This window comes from Chlorocebus sabaeus, chromosome 17 (genome assembly GCF_047675955.1).
Source record: "Chlorocebus sabaeus isolate Y175 chromosome 17, mChlSab1.0.hap1, whole genome shotgun sequence".
NCBI lineage: Eukaryota > Metazoa > Chordata > Mammalia > Primates > Cercopithecidae > Chlorocebus > Chlorocebus sabaeus.
Genome location: NC_132920.1, coordinates 2,006,626 through 2,029,669, shown reverse-complemented (window position 1 = coordinate 2,029,669; position 23,044 = coordinate 2,006,626). Strand labels below are relative to the sequence as shown.

General features: G+C 38.9%; 1 protein-coding gene across 2 annotated transcripts in view; it reads left to right on the top strand.

Annotated features, from left to right (window-relative positions):
• GMDS (GDP-mannose 4,6-dehydratase) overlaps positions 1–23,044 on the top strand; it is a 629,552-nt gene that overhangs the window by 105,117 nt on the left and 501,391 nt on the right. For both annotated transcript variants that reach the window (XM_007973861.3, XM_007973862.3), the window contains one exon: positions 15,762–15,806. In XM_007973861.3, coding sequence (XP_007972052.1) covers positions 15,762–15,806 — 45 coding nt within the window. The remainder of the gene's footprint in view (positions 1–15,761; positions 15,807–23,044) is intronic.

Genomic DNA, 23,044 nt, shown 5'->3' with positions numbered 1-23,044 from the left:
GTATTAGTTTCCTATGGCTTTTGAAACAGACTGAGTGGCCTAAAACAACACAGTTGACTTCTCACAGTTCTGGATGTCCAAAATCAAGGTGTATGTCATAAAGGCCACGTTCCCTTTGGAGGCCTCAAGAGGAGAATTCCTTCCTTTCTTCTTTCAGCTTCTAGTGGCTGCTGGGATCCTTTGATTTGGGCACATGGCCCTAATCTCTGCTTCTGTGGTCTCATGGCTGCCTCTTCTCACTGTGTGAAATCTCCCACTGCCTCTTTCTTGTAAGGACTCCTGTGATTGTGCTCAGTGTTCACCCAGATAATCCATGGTAATCTCCCTGGCGCAAGATCCTTAACTTCATCACATCTGCAAAGATGATTTTCTAATATGAGCTATCAGTCACAGATTTCAGTGGTGAGGACAGGGCCGTATCTTTTGGGGACCAATTTTTAGCCTGCTGCGTTAACTCCACAGCTGACCCACTTTACTTGTTCATGGCTAAACACCCTTTTTTCACACTTCGCACACCTACTCCTCCTGCACCCAACTGCCTGTGCTGTTTATCTGCAGCATTTATCTTGGACTACGCAGCTCAAGTCTTTCTTCCTCTTTCATGATGTCTTCCTGTGAGTTCTGGCTTCCTTCTTTTCATTGCAAAGTAGTTTGGTTTATATATATATTTTTAACACACTCTGCATCTCTTGCCTCATCTCTCATGAAATGCTGTGCTGTTGTTGAACTTCTGGCGGTGTGGAATAGTGGATAAGAGTCTCTGGAGTCAGACTGTCTGGGTTGAAATCCCAGTTCCCCAGTTAATAGCTCTGTGACTTTGGGTAAGTCACTTAATTACTTCTGCCTAAATTCCATTGTCTGTAATGTGGGGATAATTAGAGTAAATACTTCTCTTCCTTGTGAGAATTACCACAATTAATAAATACAGACTGCCGTGAACACAGCCTCTCATATGATCAGGAACAATAGCTATAAGCCACATGTGGCTGTCAAGCAGTTCAGTGTGACTAGCATACCCGAGGAACTGGATTTTTAAGATGGAAGCAACGCACAATATATTTCTGTTAAACATAACTTTCTTGTTTTGGTAAGACTACGTTAACATACATAAGCACACTACCAGTCTTGTTGGTGTCAAATAATTTATTCAGTATATATTTTTTCTGCATTCTAACATTATGGGGTTTATTAAATATTTTGTGCAGACGGTGCAGCTTATAGTGATACAAGTACATCATTTTGTTGAAACAAATTCATAATTAAATTGAAATGTTTAGTTTTTTATTTCAATTGCTTTTGGGGTACAAGAAGTTTTTGGTTACATGGATGAATTGTGTGGTGGTAAAGTCTGAGATTTCAGTGCCCCTGTCACCCAAGTAGTGTACATGGTACCTAACATGTAGATTTTTATCCCTCAGCCCCCAGGAATGTTTAAGTGATATATAAAATAAAGGTAATTAAATTACTTTTTAGTAAATAAATATGGAAAATTTTTAAATTTCAAGTGAAGGCATACTACTGCTGCCGAGTGAGTACAGATACAGAAATTAATAGTATGATCAAAGCAGTGGGAACAACAAGAGACTAGGGACTTCATGATGAATCTCATTTGCAATTGAATAAAAAAAATAAAGAAAATGAGATGGGCAATATTAAGACATTTTCAAGAAATCTGTGGTAGATTTGATGAGAAGTTTTTTATCAAAGGTCAATAAAGAATTGATGCAAGTAATTGCCTGAAAGCAGAATTTAGTGTTTTGTTAGTCCGTTTTGCATTACTGTAAAGGAATACTTGAGACCACATAACTTATAAAGAAAAGAGGTTTATTTGGCTGTGAGTTCTGCAGATGTTAGCATGGCACTAACTAACACTCATTCATGAGGGATCTACCCCCGTGTCTCAAACACCTTCCACTAGACCCCACCTTCAACATTGAGGATCACATTTCAGCATGAGATTTGGAGGGACAAAAAATCTAAACTATATCAAATGTTCAGTAAATTAAAAAATTTTAACAGAGTATTAGCCTGTAACTGTGGCCACCTATAAAGTGTCTTGGATTCGTGCACTATAGAGAAAGCCAGTTTAAGATGGAGAGATGGCAAAAGGAATTATTGCAGGTACCAAAATTTTGTTAGAAAATTATGAGAAGAGACAAAAATGTGTTTCACAAAAACTTAAAGATATTTTTCGCCAAACAGTTGCCTATAGACCACATGACCCATGTGAAATTTGAAACATTTCAATTACCTTTCTTTAGCTTTATATAAATTATACAGTATGATGATTCACTGTCCAGTTAATACAGACTTTAAGGTTTATAAAGAAATGTTGTATTTTTTTTGCCAAAAATAACAAATTTGTGGCAGAGATATTTTTGAATGTTTTAAGAACATTCAAATCAAACATTTGAATGTTGCAAAGAATTTCAGATGGATATGAAAAAATTAATTTCTATCACAACAGACACATTTGACCCAGCTCTGTTTGGCCAAATTTTGTATTTATTGGAATTTTACAAGAGGTTGGTATTTCTTTAATTGCTTCATTCCACTGTATTCAGAAGCTGGACAGAGTATAAGACAGTAGTTAACTTGGCAAAAAGTGTCATAGATACTATGATACTAGTAGTTAAAATTGTCCAGTCTATAAGTGCAAATCCATGGATCATTGCTGATTTATGGACCTGCTGAAAGAAATGGAAGACAATGAAGGCAGTGACCTTGCGATCTTTAGCAGCACTCATTGGTGGAGTCCTGGAAAAGTTTTACACAGATTTCTGTTGCATAATATTTACTCCAACCAAAGGTGATCTTTTGTTGAAACAAAAAGGGGCACTTGTCCTAGTATTCAGTACTTAAAAAGGGAATATGGACGGGGTGCAGTGGCTCACGCCTGTAATCTCAGCACTTTGGGAAGCTGAAGCAGGTGGATCACCTGAGGTCAGGACTTCGAGACCAGCCTGACCAACATGGCGAAACCCCATCTCTACTAAAAATACAAAATTAGCCAGGTGTGGTGATACATGCCTATAATCCAGCTATTCGGGAGGCTGAGGCAGGAGAATCACTTGAACCAGGGAGGCGGAGGTTGCAGTGAGCTGAGTTCACGCCATTGCACTCCAGCCTGGGCAACAAGAGCAAAACTCTGTCTCAAAAAAAGAAAAAAAGGGAATATAGCAGTATAGTTGATGTTTTCTGACTCAGATCACACCACTTTTGAATGAACTAATTTGAATCTCTCAGGAAATGACAAGGTGATTTGTCAGCTAGCTAGGCAGATATTAGAATTTATGTTGATATTGAAGGTTTTCATAATATAAGTCAGTAGTAATGATTAATCAATGTGCAGAAGATTTTAATTATAAATACCATTGTATACATTGGCTACAAAAACTAGAAAGAATTTGAAGAGCTCTTTGTTGATACTGATAAATTCAGAGTTGTTTTCCAAATTTTGCAAATACTCCTTTGAATCCAGTGTTAATACTGACTTGACACAAGAGTTAGTGAGCTTACTTAACTTGAACAGATACGGATTTGAAACTAATTTGCTTATACTTCAAAGTCAATCAGTTTTTCTTTCTTTCCTTTTTTTTTTTTTTTTTTTGAAACAATGTTTCACTCTGTCACCCAGGCTAGAATGTAGTAGCTAGCCCGGTCATAGTTCACTGCAGTCTTGAACTCTTGGGCTTTGGCAGTTCTCCTGTCCCAGCTTTCCAAGTAGCTAGGACTACAGGCCTGCCTCACCATGCCCAGCTTACTTTAAAATAACAAACATTTTTTGTTTTTTTGGTACGTGGTCTCATTCTGTCACCCAGGTTGAGTGCAGTGGTGTGATCATGGCACACTGCAGCCTTGACCTTCTGGACTGCAAGCAGTCTTCCTGCTGAGCAGCTGAGACACACCCAACTAATTAAAAAAATATTGTTTTAAAAATGTTTTGTAGAAATGGGGTCTCACTATGTTGCCCAGGGTGGCCTTGAGCTCTTGGCCTCAAGGCATACTTTGGCTTTGGTTTGGCTTCCCAAAGTGTTGGAATTATAGGAAGGAGTCACCACGCCTGGCCCAAATCAGTTCTTTTAAACAAAGGTGAACCAGTTTTGTCAATGTACTCGTGAAAATTAAAGGAAAATGATTTTTTGGATACTCAGTTTAGTTATGAGAAAACTTTTAAATATATTTGGTGCAAGTTGGGTACATAAATTTACTTTTTCAGTGATCAGTTTTATGAACTCTAAATACAGATCAAGTATTTCTGATGAAAATTTACATTTGAATTGTGATATGCCATAAGTGTAAAATACAGTCATGTGCTATATAATGACATGTAGATCAATCAGCAAGGGACCACATACAATGAATGGTAGTCCCATAAGATACCATATTTTCACTGTACCTTTTCTGTTTTAGATATACAAATACTTACAATAGTGTGACAGTTGCCTACAGTATTCAGTATAGTAACATGCTGTACAGGTTGCAACCTAGGCACCAAAAGACTATGTCATATATCCTAGGTGTGTAGTTGACTCTGCTACCTAGGTTTGTGCGCGTACACTCTGTGATGTTCATGTGATGATACATTTCTCAGAATGTATCCCCATTGTTATGTAACTCATTGGCTGCATTGGATTTTGGAGAGTTTAATATGAAAAAGTATGTAAAATATCTGGATAATTTTTTATTAACATGTGCATAAAACATTCTAGATATATGTGTTAAATAAATGTATTATTAAAATTAATCTTTATCTCTTTCTTTTTACCTTTTTTAATTTGACTACTGGAAAATTAAAAATTACCATATGTTTTACCATATGGTAAAAATTACCATATGCTCACATTATATTTCTGTTGGCCAGTGCTGGCCTAAAATGTGAGAAGTATGTAGTGAATGAATGTTGGCATTAATGTTGTTGCTAATATGATGATGATGATGATGATGATGAAGTAGTAGATGAGTTGTTTCCTTGCCCTCTCACTAGATTTTGTAAACTCAAATGTAGGAAATGCATCTTATTCTTATTTTCATTTACTCATGTTGCATAGTATGTTAGATATTAATAGATGGTTATTAGCTGATTGATTGCTGCATGATCTGCTTTTAACACTGAAAATTCAGACCTCTCTGTTTTTAAACCTCAGGATAAAGGTATAGATATCCCTTTAAATGAGCTCGGGCAAGCATGCACACACTTACTCACTGATACCCAAACACACACAGTAGCACGTTGTTTAGTACACTTAAAGGGGGGATTGGTTTAAGCAGTGGCTTTTAATAGTGGATTGTTGCAAGGATAATAGAAGATACTTAAATTTAAAACATTATTTTGTGCTAAACTGCATATGTGTTTTATATAAATTTATTAATTTCTTTAAAAAACTGCTGTGGCATCTTATTTTGGTTGAAACATTTTTTATTTTGGTTGGGGAAGAGGTATTGTGGACGTAACACTGTAATTAGAATTAGACAAATTGGTTTCATATTCTGCCAAGTTCTCTAACTAGCTCTATGACCTTGAACAAGGGATTTGTGCTTTCTTCAATTTTCTGATCCGGAAAAATGAGGATAATATCAGCTACTTCACCAGGATGTTGTGAGATATAAATGGGAAAAAACATCTTAAGATTACTTAGCAACTGTAAGGAATTACAGAAATGTAAGATATTATTTTGATAGAAACAATAATAAATACTTTGAATACTGTATAGTGTAAGGTTGAAGAATGTATAAGGCAAACTAGGTCTATAGAAAGGTGATAGCTTAACTATATGACTCAAATCTACAAAATACTGTTACATAGCCCAGATATATCATAATATAGGAGAGAATAGCTGGGAAACAGAAGTAGTTGTTAGACATTTGAGTATTGTAAGATTAGACCAAAAGGTGCATGTGGTCAGGTTAGACTGAATCAGAGACACCTGCTTTTCAGCTTCCACACTGAAGGTAAGACTCACTTCTGCCTTAGCCTAAGGGCCTGGCCAGATTGGCAATTTAGAGTTTGGTGCTATTGAGACCAAGATGTGGGTGGTGGTGCCCAATCCCTATTAGGCCAGGAGGTTATTTTTCCACCTAGAGAACTCCACTACCCTTACAAAGCTCTGGTCTTTTTCAGTGGAATCTTGAAAAAATGTTTTCTATCAGTACCACTGAATACAGATTTTAAAAAGTGTATGGTTGGAAAAGAGTTAAGCCCCCATTGCTGTTGGCAAAATAAAGCAAAGCAGCAAAATTGAAAACAACCTAAAAGCATTAGTCCTGTAGAGGCTCAAACTGCAATCTCAGTATCTCGCCAACTGTTATCCCCTTTGTTTCTGTGGTGGAACTAAGCGATCTAGAATCACACCATGATTGTACAGTCTACAAGGCAGTGACACTGGAAGACAGCTGCAAGCATGAAGGAGGCACAGACTTTTGAACTTTTAATATGTGATTCCCCTACGTCCACCCCAAGTAATTTTGGATGCCTTCTCTGGATGTCAGAACCCTAATACACAGTATAGCACAACCTAACAAATACAGAGATTTAGTAGCCCACAAAATCGAGTTTTGCCGGGTGAACCTATCCCCGGGCACCACACCTCAGTGAAATCAACATTCTTTGTGCTAACTTGGAGCTCTCCTTGCCTCCAGTGACTTACAGTTGTTTTTACAAAATTTGATATATCCTCGGGCGCTAAATACGAGTTAGCTTTATTAGTTTAATGATCTGCACCTTTCTGGGTAAATGCTTACAGATTTCTGCATTTACGCTCCTGTATATATGCTTGAATTTTGTCTATTTTTAAGTAATTTTAAGTAACAAAATCACAGTTCTTAACCTGTATGTTTCTTCAGTGATTTACAATGTTTCCTGCCTGGCTGGAACTCTGTAGTGGCAGAGCAGATCTGAAGTGCATCAGGGAGTTGACAAGTGGCGTTTCTATCATGACATGCACATATTTTAAGAACGAGCTTAACTGGATTAATTATATCCTTGAAAGAAATTGGGTTAAAAAGAACAAGAATATTTTAAAATAGTTAACTCTGTGCTTAACCAACAGCAGTTTTTCAGTAGCAGACTGTTAAATTAATGTACAGTGAAATAGGGAAAGATATAGTCATCAGTATTTATGTATCCTTTTGTTATTCTTACGACCTTTTTAAAGCCATAAACAAAAGGACATTTGTTTTGCCTTCCTGCCTTAGCCAGGACACAAATTATAAAAAGAAATGCACAAGGAAACATTAATAAATCAAGTAAATACTAAAATTTCATAATTCTTCTCTTTTTACTGCAGTTTTTTTTTCCTTCCAAATTTAAAGTTTTTCATTAAGCATGGCCTTGCACACTGGACAAAGTGCAGCTCTGTTTTAGAGTACCTGCAAAACATCATTTCCTCTATAAATCACTCGAGTGATTAGAACTGCAAAGCATGGACTTTGCAAAGAAACAGCCTTTAATTGTATGGCCTGTCACTTTGAGAGATAGTGAGAAAGGGAGGAGAGAGGAACTCTGATTTTATATTTCGTACAGTTTTAATTTTTTAATATGTATAGCTATTTACTGCAAAGAGGTTATTATTTCAGTGTGAAGTTTACTGTTAATTTATTATTAACTTCCCTACACATCTATACAAATCTTTATTAATGTATTTGGAACCCTGAGTTCTAAAAACTTACAGCTAGTATATTCTAAACTTGAAAGGAGTTATTCACATCAGCACTGAACTGGCCAGTTAGGCAGATCTTTAAAAGGATTTGATAGGGATATTCTTCTTGTATTTCCTGTGTATTTTCCCAATCTTGATTTCATGCTTATGTGTAGCGATTTATTTTTCCAGGGCACTGTGCCATCCAGTAGAGAAGAGGTCAGTGTGGTAGTATTTCATAGCTTTTCTTTCATCCACAAAGCCTTGCCACCTTCTGTCCATGACTCATGCATCTACTGGTGTTCTCTGATAGCAAGAACGTTTTGATTAGCTATACAGGTTACCTGGCTATTATTCTCGTCCTGTCCACATGTGGGTGGATGTGCGTGAAATCTGGAGGTCCTAGCCAATGTTGAAACATAATCCTATCTAGGCCAGGAAATGCCTGGCTTCCCAGATACTTCTCAGAGCAATAGGGCAGGGACTAAATTTCTTCCTTCCTTCCTGTCCTCCATCCCATAACACCTATGGTTCAAATGGGTATTTGATAGTCATTGTATATATTTTATGTGAAAATATCTCTAGGCCCATCATTATCCATTCTAATAGTATCCATTATAGAGGGATCGATCCTATTAGTGAAGCAAATTGCCATATAAATAATTTATTACAAGTAGACATAGTTTAAATCCATGTTCTACCTACTAACTATTAGACCTGAGCTATTACCTCTCAATTCACCTCAGATTCCTCATTTGTAAAATCGAGATGAAAACAGTACCAACGGCATGGGGTTATTGTAAAGAGTTAAAAAGTTACTGAATGCAGAGCACTTAGTGCATGCCGGGTGTATACCAAGTGCTGTACAAGTGCTCACTGTTCTTCTTAGTACTGCTATCATCATTTGTACTAATAGTAGTCTGTTCTTCTTACTACTGCTATCATCATTTGTACTAATAGTAGTCCACATGAAGTTTTTTTTTTTTTTTTTTCTCTGATGGATAAAAACTTCAGTATGAGTGGCAAGAATGGGAGGGAGGTAGAGAGTGGAAAATAGAGGTTCAAACAAAAGGAACTTAGGTTAAGGAAAAAAAAAAAAAAAAGGAAAACCAGTGAGATACTGTATTCCTTAGGCATGCTTGTATTCATGTAGTGATGAGCAGGTGGACTCACCCTTGCTGTATCTATATATTTTGTACTGTCCAGCACACACATAGGCTGTTAATAGATGCTTTTGGATTTACAGATGTTCCTTAACTTACAGTGGGGGTCTGTCCCTATAAATCCTTTGCACGTTGAAAATATCGAAAGTACATTTTTGATTTACAGTATCTTCAATGTATTATGGATTTATCTTAGACTCCATTGTAAGTTGAGAAGTGTACTGAAAGTGTATCGTTTTCATACCATCATAGAGTTGAAGAATTGTGGGTGGAACCATCATAAGTTGGGGACTGGTTGTCCTTTTGAGGCTTTTCCAGCATTTCTGGGACTGTATTTATTGAAGTATCTGTGTGTATGTGTACTGTTTTTCTCTTAATCATTTAATTAGAAATTAATCTTTCTGTACCTTACCAACAGTTGCTTCCTTTGTACCTGCTTGTTTTAAACCCTTTAGTCTCATTTTCCTTATAGAGTTTGCCTAAATTATAGAGAATTATTTTAGTATGTTGAAGTTAGTATTATTACACATGTTGAGTTGTACAAAGAGGTGCACTCCTGAGTTCATATTGTGTTTGCATTCTTCCTTGCTCTAATGTTATACTAAGGGTTTGCAATAATCATTTGCAATATAAAAGAGACTGAAGATTTGCTAGCCTGCTTCAAAATATCAGGTTTGGAGTGGCTTTTATTGGAGATAAAAATTAGTCGATTTTATACATGTTCTTGATACTTTTAAGAACAAACCAAATGGTAAAACACAGCCTACTAGAAAAATAGGTATAGTGTATATATAATTCCCTGAAAAAAAAATTAAGGTCACAAACACCAAAAACTCTGTCGTGTTAATACTAGTCCAAAAATGAAAAAACACGTTTGTACCATTTTTAAAAAGCGATCACATTGGGGAACATTTTTTTAAATTAATCTTTTAGGATATTTCTTTCCTGTTTGATATTTTTTATATGTAAATCTTTTTCTTTTTTTTTTTCTTATCAAACTAACCATGGACATAACATAATATTTCAATCTATTGAAACTATGTATGTTTTGGAGGAGAGAATTCTGTGCCATGGTAGACCAGTATATAGGATGACTGAAAGCCTCTGGCCTCTTTCTAAAAGGTTGATACCTGTGTTAGCCTTACACTCATCACCCAATACTAGAGAAGGTATTGTGTCTGGCACAGAGCAGCTCTCTTTTCTTGATGTGTTTGAGGTGTATGTGCAACCACTGGGCACCTGTTTGCAAGGCTATTGCCCTTGAAAGGAGGGAAGGGGTATCTAAGCTGCTGGACATAAGCAATTCTTCATTATTCAGAGGTTATTGATCATGTTGCTGGATTGCAGTGCTTCTCTCTACCAGGAGGTAAAGCAAAGGAAGTGAAAATTGTTTCTTTGATGACAGCAGCTTTTATGGGGAAATATTTTTCACCTTTAAAGACTATAGGAAATGGGAGTTATTTCTATGTTTTAAATATTGATGGTATCCTCATTTCCTCTCTACTAATCAGTTAATTATTGCTCTATCGGTAATTATTGGCTCTATTCTTGTTCTTCACTTTGGTAATTCCATTTGTCTGTTTTACCTGGTTCTCAATTGTGGTCATTAGTGCAGCCTCTTCATTTTAGATATTTACTCAGTATTTTTGAGTGCAAAATTCTGAGGTCTGGGAGTCCAGGGACCTGGTTTTCATTTTTATTTTTTGGTTGCAGGTTCTGCTACTTCATAACTGTGACTGTATAATAAATATTTACCTGCTTTGAATCCCAATTTCCTGATCTGTAAAATGAGAGGGTTGGATTAATTAATCCCCACAGTCTTTTGAATTTTGTGAGTCTCACAGAGATTTTGTCCAATGATTTGTGTTACAAACATAACCTAGGTATAAATACTTTTATATTATATTCTGTCTCTGTATTCTTCACAGCAGTGGTTAAATCATTGGAAGCTTTCAGTCTCATTCAAAACAGCATCATTTGTTAATCATTGAAGCGTTCATGTATTGCTTATTGGAGGTGCAGATTACCTTGACATTGTAATTCCAATTAGCTGGGAAGATGTTTTAGGAGTAATTAGACAACATAGAGTTAAAGAACATAAAAAGGCAGTGCAAATGAGTGCTTTCTCTTCTTGCAGAAGGGGATATTCTATTTCCTGATGCTTGAGATGATCTAAACAAAGAGATTCATTTTATTAGTGGCTTGGTTTCTTTAGCCCAGTACCATGACCTTATCCTGTTCAAAGAAGCTGCCACAGGGTGCTTAAGTAGAAACATACAGTATGATTTAGCATGCAGTTCAGAGAGGCCAGGTTCTCACATTGCATGTGAGGAAGTTCCCTTTTCGTTTGTGTGTCTGGGCTCTTCATTCGTCTGCATTAGAAGAGAAGAGAAATACTAGAGTCTTTCTGTGTTGCAGGAGGATGGCTTGCCCTCATACATAAAGTGTTTGGGTGGGGTGTGGAGGGTGTGTGTGTGGATGTGAGATCAGTCTTTTTTCAGCCACATGTGGTCATTGAGAGAAGGGGGAAACTTTCTGTGTTTCTCTCAGCTTTTCATAGTTGTGAAATTTTAGGTAGTTGTCATACTGTAGTCAAAACATGATTCTGTGAATTTTGGAATTGCTCTTTAATTTTTACGTAACTCTGTCTGGAACATTTCTGAGTACTCCATGAAAAGTGAGGATCCATCCCCTCGGAAGAACCGGAGAGGCATCGGGAACACTGAAACCTGGCCCCATGGGACCCTGGTGCCCTGCCCTTTGGCCCCAAAGCCGGTCTTAAAACCACCAGCAATCTAAATCCACCTCCAAACAACACTGAACCACTGCGTGGGCAGTGCAAGTGCCCCCATAACCCAGACCTGGAAATTCTCAGGTGCTGTGTCCTTTCTCCCTCCTCTGAGCTCTGGAGTGTTCTACAATCACATGACTTCTCTGCGCTTGGGTCACCTGATTAAAACTGGAAGCACTGTTGCATCATAAAACACCCTGTAATGGAAAATGACTGAATCAATTTGGTTTGAAAATGCATCTTTTATGGTCTTTTATTATTTTGTTGGGTTTTGACATGTTTTGGTACCAGGTAGAGGAGTGGAAGGAAGGAGATTATTTTCTACTTCAAAACAATGGATGGCTAGGATTCTGGTCCTGGCTTGGTCTGTAACTAGTGTGATATTAGAAAAATTGGCTAACCCCCGCTGTGCCTTAGTTACCTGAGATGCCAAATATCTGCCCGCCTTCCTAGCTTTGTTCTTGTGAGAGTAGGATTGGTGGCTCACACCTGTAATCCCAGCACTTTGAGAGGCCGAGGCAGGTGGATCACCTGAGGTCAGGGGTTTGAGAACAGCCTGGCCAACATGGTGAAACCTGTCTCTACTAAAAATACAAAAAATTAGCTGGGTGTGGTGGTGGGCGCTTGTAATCTCAGTTACTCAGGAGGCTGAGACAGGAGAATCACTTGAACCCGGGAGGTGGAGGTCACAGTGAACCGAAATTGTGCTATTGTACTCCAGACTGGGCAACAAGAGCGAAATTCTGTCTCAAAAAAAAAAAAAAAAAAGAAAAAAAAAAAAGGAAAATATTTCTGTGTCTTGAAAATGTTAAAGCCACAGTGATTGCTCAAAATAGTGTGGTATTTAATATAAAATAGATACCCTTCATAGCCCGTTTGTGAAATTAAACTTAAAAGGGTCACATTGGGACATTATTTTTACAATTAAAAAGTTTTCTGTAACAAGGATTGAACCTAGGCAGGACATGATACCGGATTAATTGTATTCATACTGAGTGAGTTACAGATTTAGTCTATTTGTTCCTTGGTTTCAGAGGAGTCAAGCGTCAGAACTTAATGGTAGTTGTAGGTTCTCATTTGCTATGACATTTCAGTCATTAGTCTGATTGGAGCATTCTTTATCAGCCCTGTGCTTCAAGAGGAGGCGGAAACCACCATCCTGTTGGCTTGGCGGACGTCTGCCTGCTCAGATACTGTGTCTCTCCTCGAGTCCCCAGGGCCTGGGGAAAGGACAAGGGGGCAGCCAGCTGGGCCCCTGGGCTGGGGACCAGGAGCCCTCGCTCGGCTCGTTTCCCACTCATTGTGCGGCCCAGGCCCTATCACTCGAGAGGCCTGGCAAGGAAGCGAGGAGGAAGCCGGTGCCACTACTGGTTCAGAATGTTCCAGTGTGGTTGGAAAGTCTGAGAAGCAGCCTGGGTGAGAAGAACAAGACCTTATTGACAGGGTTCAGTCCTGGTCAGGTCTGTTTCACATCAGCTCTCTAAATAATCACAGCTCTTCCCACCTCAGGGATCTCCAGCACATTTACTTCTGGCTTTTTTTTTTTTTTTAAACATTTAATGTAGCTATGGTAGAACACAAAGCATTCGAACTTTTTATTCCAAGAGAATGATTAAAAGTATAGTGTTGCCTGCTTCAAAATAAGAATAGCGAAACAAAGCCCAAACTTTGTACTTTACATGGCTTTCCAACCTACTGCCAAATTGTTATTCTTATTGCAAATATTTTTCTGTTAAGCTGTTTTCTCATTGATTGATTTATAGGGATATTGATTATCCTAAATAACATTTTCAATCGTTATGTAGCCCGACTTGGCTTGTCATGGTCTGAATTGGTCAGTGTCATTATCTAACTTAAATAATGGTCAGTGTCATTATCTCACATATATTTTAGATATGTAAAAACCATAAGAATTGTAAGAATGGGATTAAAAAAGAATATACCAAACATTTTCTCTTCTCCACGTGTATCTACAAACTGGAATATTTACCTCAAGAAGTCAGAAGAAAATCTGCTGGAGATTTTAGGCCTGGCATGGTGGCTCACGCCTGAATCCCAGCCTTTGGGAGGCCAAGGCAGGCAGATCACATGAGGTCTGGAGTTCCAGATCAGCCTGCCAACATGGTGAAAACCCGTCTCTACTAAAAATACGAACATTAGCTGGGGATGGTGCCACTCACCTGTAATCCCAGCTATTCAGGAGGCTGAGGCACAAGAATCGCTTGAACCCGGAGGCAGAGGTTGCGGTGAGCGGAGCTAACACCACTGCACTCCGGCCTGGGTGAAAGAGCGAGATTCCATCTTAAAAAAGAAGAAAAAGAAGAAGAAGAAAATCTGCTCCAGGTTTTAATGAACCACAGAATGTGTTCCTTGTATGCTTCGCCTTGTCATTCTGCCTGAATTTATGCATGACTTCTGCATTAATGTAGTAAACACTCGCTTGGCAGTCCTTTCATTTTCAGGACCCATAGGGTATCTCCAATTCCAGCTTTTGGTCAAGTAATAAGAAAAAGTTTTTTTTTTTTTTTTTTTTTTTCCCTGGAATATCTGGTAGGAGCTTTTGAAGCTCAAAGGGATATTTAAAGCCTATTCAAATTGAAGAAACTGAAGAAAACCCAACCATCCCCAACCACTTTTGAGGACACGAATTTCCAGTGGTTAGAGCTTCTCATTTTTATCTTTTAGTCTGAATGAGATGGATGGGGACCCTCTAGTTGGGCAGAAAGCAGAGGAGCAATTATGGGATTGACTGCAAAATGTCTAACCAGTTTAAGAGGCTGGTGACTTTTTATAGCACCTCCAGAATGGTGATTTTTGAACTTTTGACCTATTAAATAGTTTAATTATATGTCTCTCATGCTTTCTGTCTAAAAGTGGCTCATGAAATATAGTAGGTCAAATGAAGACCCCTACCAGAAATTTTAAAAAGAATTATTACGAACCAGTTGAGAATCTCTGTGTTTTGTCGGATACCTTCATTTTAAGGCAGGAATTAGCTATATGATTTAAGATTAATAAAAAGGAAATGCTTGTGATTTTACAAAAAAGAGAATATCTTTTTTTAAGAGTTCATATGTGTGTGTGCATAGTAATACAAATCTGATCCCCATCCCTGCTCCCTGCCACCTTAAAACCCTTTCAAGCCTTCAGTGATTTTCCAGAACCTTTAGGGTTAACAGCCAGCTATGGCCATTGCCTAGAAAGGCCAGCTGTCCAAAGGTACTTGCCTTCCTCCACGTCCCCTGGCCTTCTTTATTCTGCCATGGAGTTTTTTCGTCCTCACACTAACCCTTCCATGTCCCCAACCCACATAGCTCCCATCTTATCCATTCCCCAGTGGTTCTTTTTCTCTTTCCCGCTGGAGACAGGGTCTCCCTCTGCTACCCAGGCTGGAGTTCAGTTTTGCAATCATGGCTTACTCCAGCCTCGAACTCCCAGGTTCAAATGATCCTCCCACCTCAGCCTCCCAAGTAGCTGGTACCACAGGCGTGAGCCACCATGCCTGGCTCATTTTTAAAGATGTTTTAGACTGGGCATGGTGGCTCACACCTGTAATTCAGCAATTTGGGAGGCCAAGGTAGGAAGATCACTTGTGTCCAGGAGTTTGACACCAGCCTGGGCAACATAGTGAGACCCCGTCTCCACCAATTTTTTGTTTTGTTTTGTTTTAATAGTAGTAGGGTCTCACTGTGTTGCTCAGGCTAGTCTCCAACTCTTGAATGCAAGTGATCCTCCTGCCTTGACCTCCCAAAGTACTGGGATTACAGGTGTGAGCCACTGCACCTGGCCCCCGATGATCTTTTTTAACAACCCCCCAGAATTATTAAGATTTCTTTATGTTGCTATGATACCAAGGCATTCTGCCCCCATATTTTGCATGTTTCACACAACTAGTAAGTGGCAAAACCTAAACCCAAATCCATCTGATTCTGGAACTTCATGCTGTCTGTTGATGCTTATCACTTTCCTGGATTTCATTTTCATCCTCTGTCTTCTGTGGAGCTCAAATGAATACTGTTTGTGAAAATGCTTTGTGTATAGTGGAACACTATGTGGTATTTATCGACATTATAGGTAGCCTTTTAAATGCTTTTCTCAAAACTCTTTGTCTCGACCACCTTTCTATACCACTATAAGACTGACGTTTTGCAATTTTTCCTTTCTTCCCAGGATGGTTCCTACCTGGCTGAGTTCCTGCTGGAGAAAGGCTATGAGGTGGGTGACTCAATGGGAAGCAGGCACAGGCTGGAGGGATTGCTCGCATGCAGTGGCCACATGCTTCCTCTGCTGCCGTCCTCCTGAGTGTGTTTTCCACTGAAACGCAGATAACAAATCAGAATCCAGGGAAGAATGTGTCTTTGGGCTTGTGAGCCTGCCAACCCATTGTGCTGTTTATCTGCTGGTGAGCACTGGTGGCTCCCCTGCACTCACAGTGTTCAGCTGTGGTGCACACTTCCCACATTCTCCGATAACGCAGCAGCCTGTGCAAGCTGAAGCTGTAACATTATTCGGGTTAATTTATGATGTAATGTGTTTCATAAGAAAGTCTTACTCACGGTGAAGTCACTTAATTCAGAAATTACAGAGAGCAATAAAAACCAAGCTGATCGTTGGCAAACGAATGAAAAATTTATACCTGGAGGTTTTCCTTTCTAAAAGGCAACCATATATTTTATGGAGCTGAAACTTTTAGGTTTGCTGCTTTTGTCGTTGTCTTCACTATTTCTCTTTACTTTAAAAGAAACAATAGTTTTATATATTAATTTTGATGTGCTAAGTATGTACAACTTAATTTTTTAAAGAACGTTTTTCAGATATATACATGTATATAAATTCATGCTATAACAGAAAAAAAAAAACCTTTACAGTGGCCCATATGCTCTGATCTGCTTTATGAATGTTTACATTAATAATTTAGGATTGTCTGTTTATTCTAATTGTTGGTACATTGTTTTAAAAATGTGTAATTTGGGCAAATGGAAACACAACAGGAAAGAATTTGGCATCTAAATGCCAACATTATTTGAAGAAAAAAAGTTAATTTCTTTTAACTCATAATCTGAGAGCCTTGACTTTTAGACTTGGAGAAGTAACAGTAGATGTGTTTAGCACCTTCTGTACCCTTTTCTAATAGCTAATGCTACATTTTTTAATTATATCAAAATAAAACAAATGGAATTATGAAAGTACATGTGCATATATATGTCCATATGCATAAGTTGCTATAATAATCGAGAAAGAAATACAAATTCTACAGAGCAGAGACTTTTAGAGTAGGTTATGTGTAGTACAAAGTGTTGGTTTTAGAGAAAGACCTATATTTATTCAGGCTAGATTAACCTAAGGCCTGAATATCTATTTTTTTTTTTTTTTTTTTTTTTTGAGACGGAGTCTTGCTCTGTCGCCCAGGGTGGAGTGCAGTGGCCAGATCTCAGCTCACTGCAAGCTCCGCCTCCCAGGTTTATGCCATTCTCCTGCCTCAGCCTCCTGAGTAGCTGGGACTACAGGCGCCCGCCACTACGCCCGGCTAGTTTTTTTTTTTTTTTTTTGTATTTTTAGTAGAGACGGGGTTTCACCGTGTTAGCCAGGATGGTCTCGATCTCCTGACCTCGTGATCCGCCCGTCTCGGCCTCCCAAAGTGCTGGGATTACAGGCTTGAGCCACCGCGCCCGGCCCTGAATATTTATTAAAAGGAATAGCTTGGCAGAGAGATGCCCATACTGTGTTTCAGATGTTTGGGACCAGCTGAGAGATGTTTGGTGGCTAGAGAGGAATTAGTGATGTTGTTGTGTATTGAGTGAACCTAGGAAAGGAGCTAGCTGGAGCAGAAATCGCTGCACTTGTGAAGAGTGTAATTTGGGCAAATGGAAACACAACAGGAAAGAATTTTGAGTGAGGTGGCATGTCAGAAGTGATGCTCAAAACCACATGAGTGTTGGGATTCGCTCTTTCCGGGACAAGGTGGGCTGAGACTGGAGGTGAGGGTGGTGGTAACAGGCAGCGCCTGTGTTGGGATTCGCTGTTCCGGGGACAAGGTGGGCTGAGACTGGAGGTGAGGGTGGTGGTAACAGGCAGCGCCTGTGTTGGGATTCGCTCTTCCGGGGACAAGGTGGGCTGAGACTGGAGGTGAGGGTGGTGTTAACAGGCAGCGCCTGTGTTGGGATTCGCTCTTCCGGGGACAAGGTGGGCTGAAACTGGAGGTGAGGGTGGTGTTAACAGGCAGCGCCTCTGTCTAGTCCAGAGGAGGAGGGAGCACGGCTGTGCCCTGCAGTGATAGTAGACCCAGTGACAGTGACAGAGCGAGTTTGGATGTGTAGATGGTAACCATTCTCAAGCATGTGGTACTGTTAGTGTTACTCGAAAAGGCAGAGAAGCAGATCTCTGTTTAGGTGTCCCTTGTTAAGGAACTAGCAGACTTCAGAAGACAAGAAGGATGAGAGATTTGCAAATAGATGTAACAAGAGCCTAGGACTGCCTGATAAGCTGCAGATGTTTTTGCGGTATTTGAAATTGTAAGAGCAGATTTTATTCTGATACAAAAAGACAATAGAAGGCCCACTTGGCAAATCATAGTTAATGGGAGGAATTTATCACTGAAACAATGGTTGAGAGAGAAAACAGGTTTAGGAGAGAGAGATCCGTAAACTCATGGAAGGGATCATGGTTGACACTATAGCGGGAAAGTACACAGCCACAAAGCATAATCAGAAATTAATTCTCTTCCTAGTCCGGGGAAATGTGAGCTGTCTGCATATTGTGGGACTGTAAGTGTGTTTATCCGTACTGTATTCAATTTTAATAGGCTGCTGTCCTCAATTTCAAGAGATTGGTGTAATTGGAGAATAAACCATTAAGAGGAATCTGATGGTGGCACAGGCTTTATGTTTTTATGCTTATGTCGAAGTAAATGTTAGAGTAATTTTTCAAATTGGCTGCATTGGAAAATTTCCTGATTTATCAGTGGCATCCCTGATTTTTGAAGGCCATGAGTAAAAGAATAGGATTAGTAGATTGCATGAAGTAGGATGAGAGAGGGACGTATTTTATTACGTGTGAACTTGGGGTGGGGGGCAGTGGTCGTGGTCAACATCAACAATTTTGGATTCTTAGAGACGTCAGGCTCTCCAGCTTTAGTGTGCATCAGAATCAGGCCCTGTTAAGACACAGAAGGCTGGTTCAGGGCTCTGGGAATTGTTCTTTCTAACATGACCCCAGTCAGTGTGACATTGCTTGCCTGGGTACTACGGATAGAGAAACCATCACAACTAAAGGTTTAGATGAGATCAGGTGATTGATTGAATCATATGATGAAGTTGAACGAGGTACCCTAAGACGTTTTAGATCCGTGAGGCCTTGCTTCTCTGGGTTACGTATTGTTTTGAATCTAGCCTTTGTGTGAGGTATATTCCAAAGGTCAGGACAGTTGGAAACAACCTTCTTAGGGACGGCAGAAGGTACACCAGGAACAGATCAGCCCTGTGAAGAAGGGGCATGATGCTGAGGCTGAGTTGTTCTTTCTAGAAAAGCAAGGCACACTGGTTGGTTAGCAGTGGTAAGGCCAATTGTGCATTTTGAAACTGGGAAGCATGGGCAATGTGGAGAGGCCACAGCCACCTGGAGGGGAGTGTGGAGGAGGGCAGGGCTAGGTTGGTGGGGTCGTGATGATGGGTGGTGTAGGCAAAAACAAACCCTGTGTATGGAATTCATGTAGCGCAGTTAGACGCACTCCTTTACTTTTTCTCCCATTAGAAAAGCAAAATGAAAGTACAAATAACTTAGCTAGCCTTAAAGCAAAAATAGGCATTTGCGGATGACTTGAAAAGCAATAGCGTATACTAACAGACTGATTAGTTATGGTTAATCACTTTGTATCACCTCACGCACATTTAGATTCCTGAAGCCGTGGGGCCTCGCCATCAAATGTGGCCACTGAAATCCACATCTCTGAATGAACCGTTTGAAGTGAAAAAGTGAAGGGTTACTTCTCACTGAGAAAAGCCTCAATTTAGAAGTTTAAAATGACAGTTTTTAATGTTGTTGCTTGAATTTTGCTCAGGATTAAATGTTAAGGAGAGCATAAGGAGAATGGATGTAACAGTCATTCATTCTTTATTACTTATAGGTGTCATCTCATAATGAAGAAACCCAAAAATTGTTGGGTTTTATGGACAATCACTCTTTGATACTTTATACACTTAATTCTACACATTGCTGAAGTGCAGAGGATCATTCTCCTTTATCCCTGTTGTCAGTACAGAGCCAGAGGGGTGGACAAGGTGGTTAGCTCGCTGTGGCAAAGGAGCCTCAGACTGGGCACTGGACACCTGTGTCTCACTCTTCCTCTGCCACTTGCAGGCTCCGTGACCCTGTGCAAGTCACTCGTCCCCTCTGAAACTTAGTTGCCTTTTCTGTAAATGGGGTGATAAGCACACCTATCTCCGGAGGTGGTTGCGGAGATTAGATAAGACAGTACGTGGAAAATGCTTAGCCCAGTGGAGTTCTGTGAGACTCATGGGCTTATTGATACGGAGCTGGCAGAGTGACATGGGGTCTAATGTGGACAAGCCAGTGGACACGGATCTTTAATCAATCGGCTCTTTAGTTGGATTCGTTTATCAGCATTCCTGAGTAGCAGGCATGCTCTGTTGCCTAGGATGCTGGAGCTGTTTGCATTTCTTCCTGTCACAAGGGAAAACGGAGGATTGACAGAAATGAAGCTTTTTATGAAAGCGCGTTCTAGTTCCAAGTGTGTTTCCAGCACCACTGTTAGCAGATAAACCAACAACACACTTTTGTACCCATTTTGCAGTAAGTACAGAGGAAAACCAGAGAAGTAAAGACAATGTTGAACCCTTTAAAAGCTAAAATCTGGGACTATATAACAAATCTATATTGAATAACTCAGTAACAGCTACAACACAATGTATCAGAATTTAAAATAAAGAATAGGTAAATTGTGACATGAAGGATCAGCATAGAAAAGAAATGGATGTAGGGATAGTCGGGTTGTTATCTCTGGGAGATTTTTTGTTAGAACATGGAGTTGCTATACTTTCTTAATCTATGAGAATCCTTCAACTATTTTTCCTCTGGGTTGTTATCCCAGAAGCCTTTATACTTTGATTAGAAAAAAGGCGAAGCTTTTATGGATTTCATTTTGAAACTATACTGAGTGTTGGCAGGGTTGACCAAGTCTATGTTCTTTAACATTGCCGCTTACTAGCTGTGTTATCTTAGGCAAAGTCCTCATTCATGGAATGGGACCAGTATTATTATAGTAGGGTTGTTGTGATGATTAAGTCATTTAATACAGAGAACAGTGTCTAGTACATGATCATTGCTGTGTAAGTGTTAACTATTGATATTACTTAAATAATCTGTACTTTTCAAAAGGTGAGTGACATTAACCATCCCTGGGAGTCATCCTTGCCTCCAAGAGAAATCTAGACACTAAGAATTTGAAATTCAGTGATAATAATTTTCCATTTTCTTGATCATAATTAATAAATAATAAAGCATTTCTGTTATTTTCCTGATCTGACTGTGGATTTTGAAGTTAAACCAACTTTGTTTTAAATGGAAAGAACTTGAAATTTTTCTTTTTATCACCTTGTTAAGTGGGACATGAAATTTGTCAAAAAACTCATTTTCATTTATTATAAGACCTCAGTGTTTCAGAATTATATTTTGTGTCTGAACTACTGTAATTTTGTAATGATTTTGATTAAGTTTATATAAAGCCAAATTCAGCTCTTTTATCTTTTCAGTTTGGTTCCTAATACCTCATATCTTTTTCTCCCAAAATCCTTATAAAAACAAACAAAAAGCTCTATCTACATCCCTTCTGTAAAGAGAAAGCCGCTAATCTCAAATTCTTAACTAGATGATGCAGTTTGCACACATTTTGGCTTGTGTTGAAGTCTGTGTTTCACCTGTCTCAGAAGCAGACAGACCTAGCTTTCATTGGTTCTTAGAATAATACCTGCCGTCATGGATTAAGCATTTGGCCGGCCTTTCTTTCCGTGTGCACACATACCAAATGGTGGGAGTTAGAGGAAATTAAAACCCTTGATTTGAAAAAAAAAAGCAACCAGTGCTTAATGCTTTTGATTTTTAACATGACAGTAAAGTCTTGGTTGTGATTGGCTGTGACTTCATGTGGTTGTCTGCATTTTACATGGAATGCATCAAAATCATTTCATATTTTTGTCAAAGCTTTTTATATTTATATGTAATGAATACATATTAATAAATGGCATCTCTCTATATTTTGGGCTGCTGGAATATGTGACTTCCCCAGAATCCAGCAATCCAGAGAAGATAGCCTAAATAACACTATTGTTATTCTTTTCACTGTCTAAGTTAAATTACTGTTTTTAGAACATAGACATTCTTTTCTATTTAATAAAACAGAATTTACATCTGAGAAATCTATTTCAGAAGTAACTTTGATAGTAAACACAGGTTTTGCTATGTATAAGTATATATGTGAAATACATACTTTTTGTTAAAATTGAGTTTGTTGAGCAGTTCAACTTTACAATTAACTAGCAACCTGAAAAACTGGAGATCATGAAGTAGAACAGATAAGCTTAATACTGGTGTTTTCTCCACGTCTAAATTAGGAAGTAGATATGTATAGCCAGATCTCAATTTAATGCTTCCTAGGGTTGAATGTTTGCCTCCTCAAATGTCAACCAAGTTTGTGAAGTTCCTTTCCCAAAATATTTTCATGTTTACCAACTTCTCTTGGGTTTCGTTCTTTTGGAAAATAATGTTGATGAGTGCTTTTCTCCCAAAGCAGCTCACCAACAGAAATATTAATTGTGGGTGTGTTGTATCTTTCGCAGAAGTCAATTTCTCATGTATGCCATTTAAAATGATGACAGTTCTTTCTGTTTGAAAGAAAGTCTTATATTCTTATAATTTACCTCCAAATTTGGAATATTTGGTCATACCAAGGATTAATTTTGGTTTGAAATAGAAACGATTGAGTTAAAATATAGAAGTATATTCAGCTGCAAATGAACTTTTCAACATAAGAAGGAACACTTCTAAAATAAGTCAAGGATTAAAACTGCCACCAGTAGAACTGGAACTAGGGCAGCTGGTGACATAAGCTGGTGTTAGCATTGGCAGCACAAAGGGAGCAATCTTGACATGAGAAGGAAGTGGGACCAGGTCTGGAACAATTTCTCCTGTGTTTTGTACACAAATAGTCTTTTCTTTAGTATCAGGCAAGTGTGCATTACATTCCTGTTCTACCAACCTTCACCCCGCCCCCACCTATAGTATCAGGCAAGTGTGCATTACATTCCTGTTCTACCAACCTTCACCCCGCCCCCACCTATGGTATCAGGCAAGTGTGCATTACATTCCTGTTCTACCAACCTTCACCCCGCCCCCACCTATGGTATCAGGCAAGTGTGCATTACATTCCTGTTCTACCAACC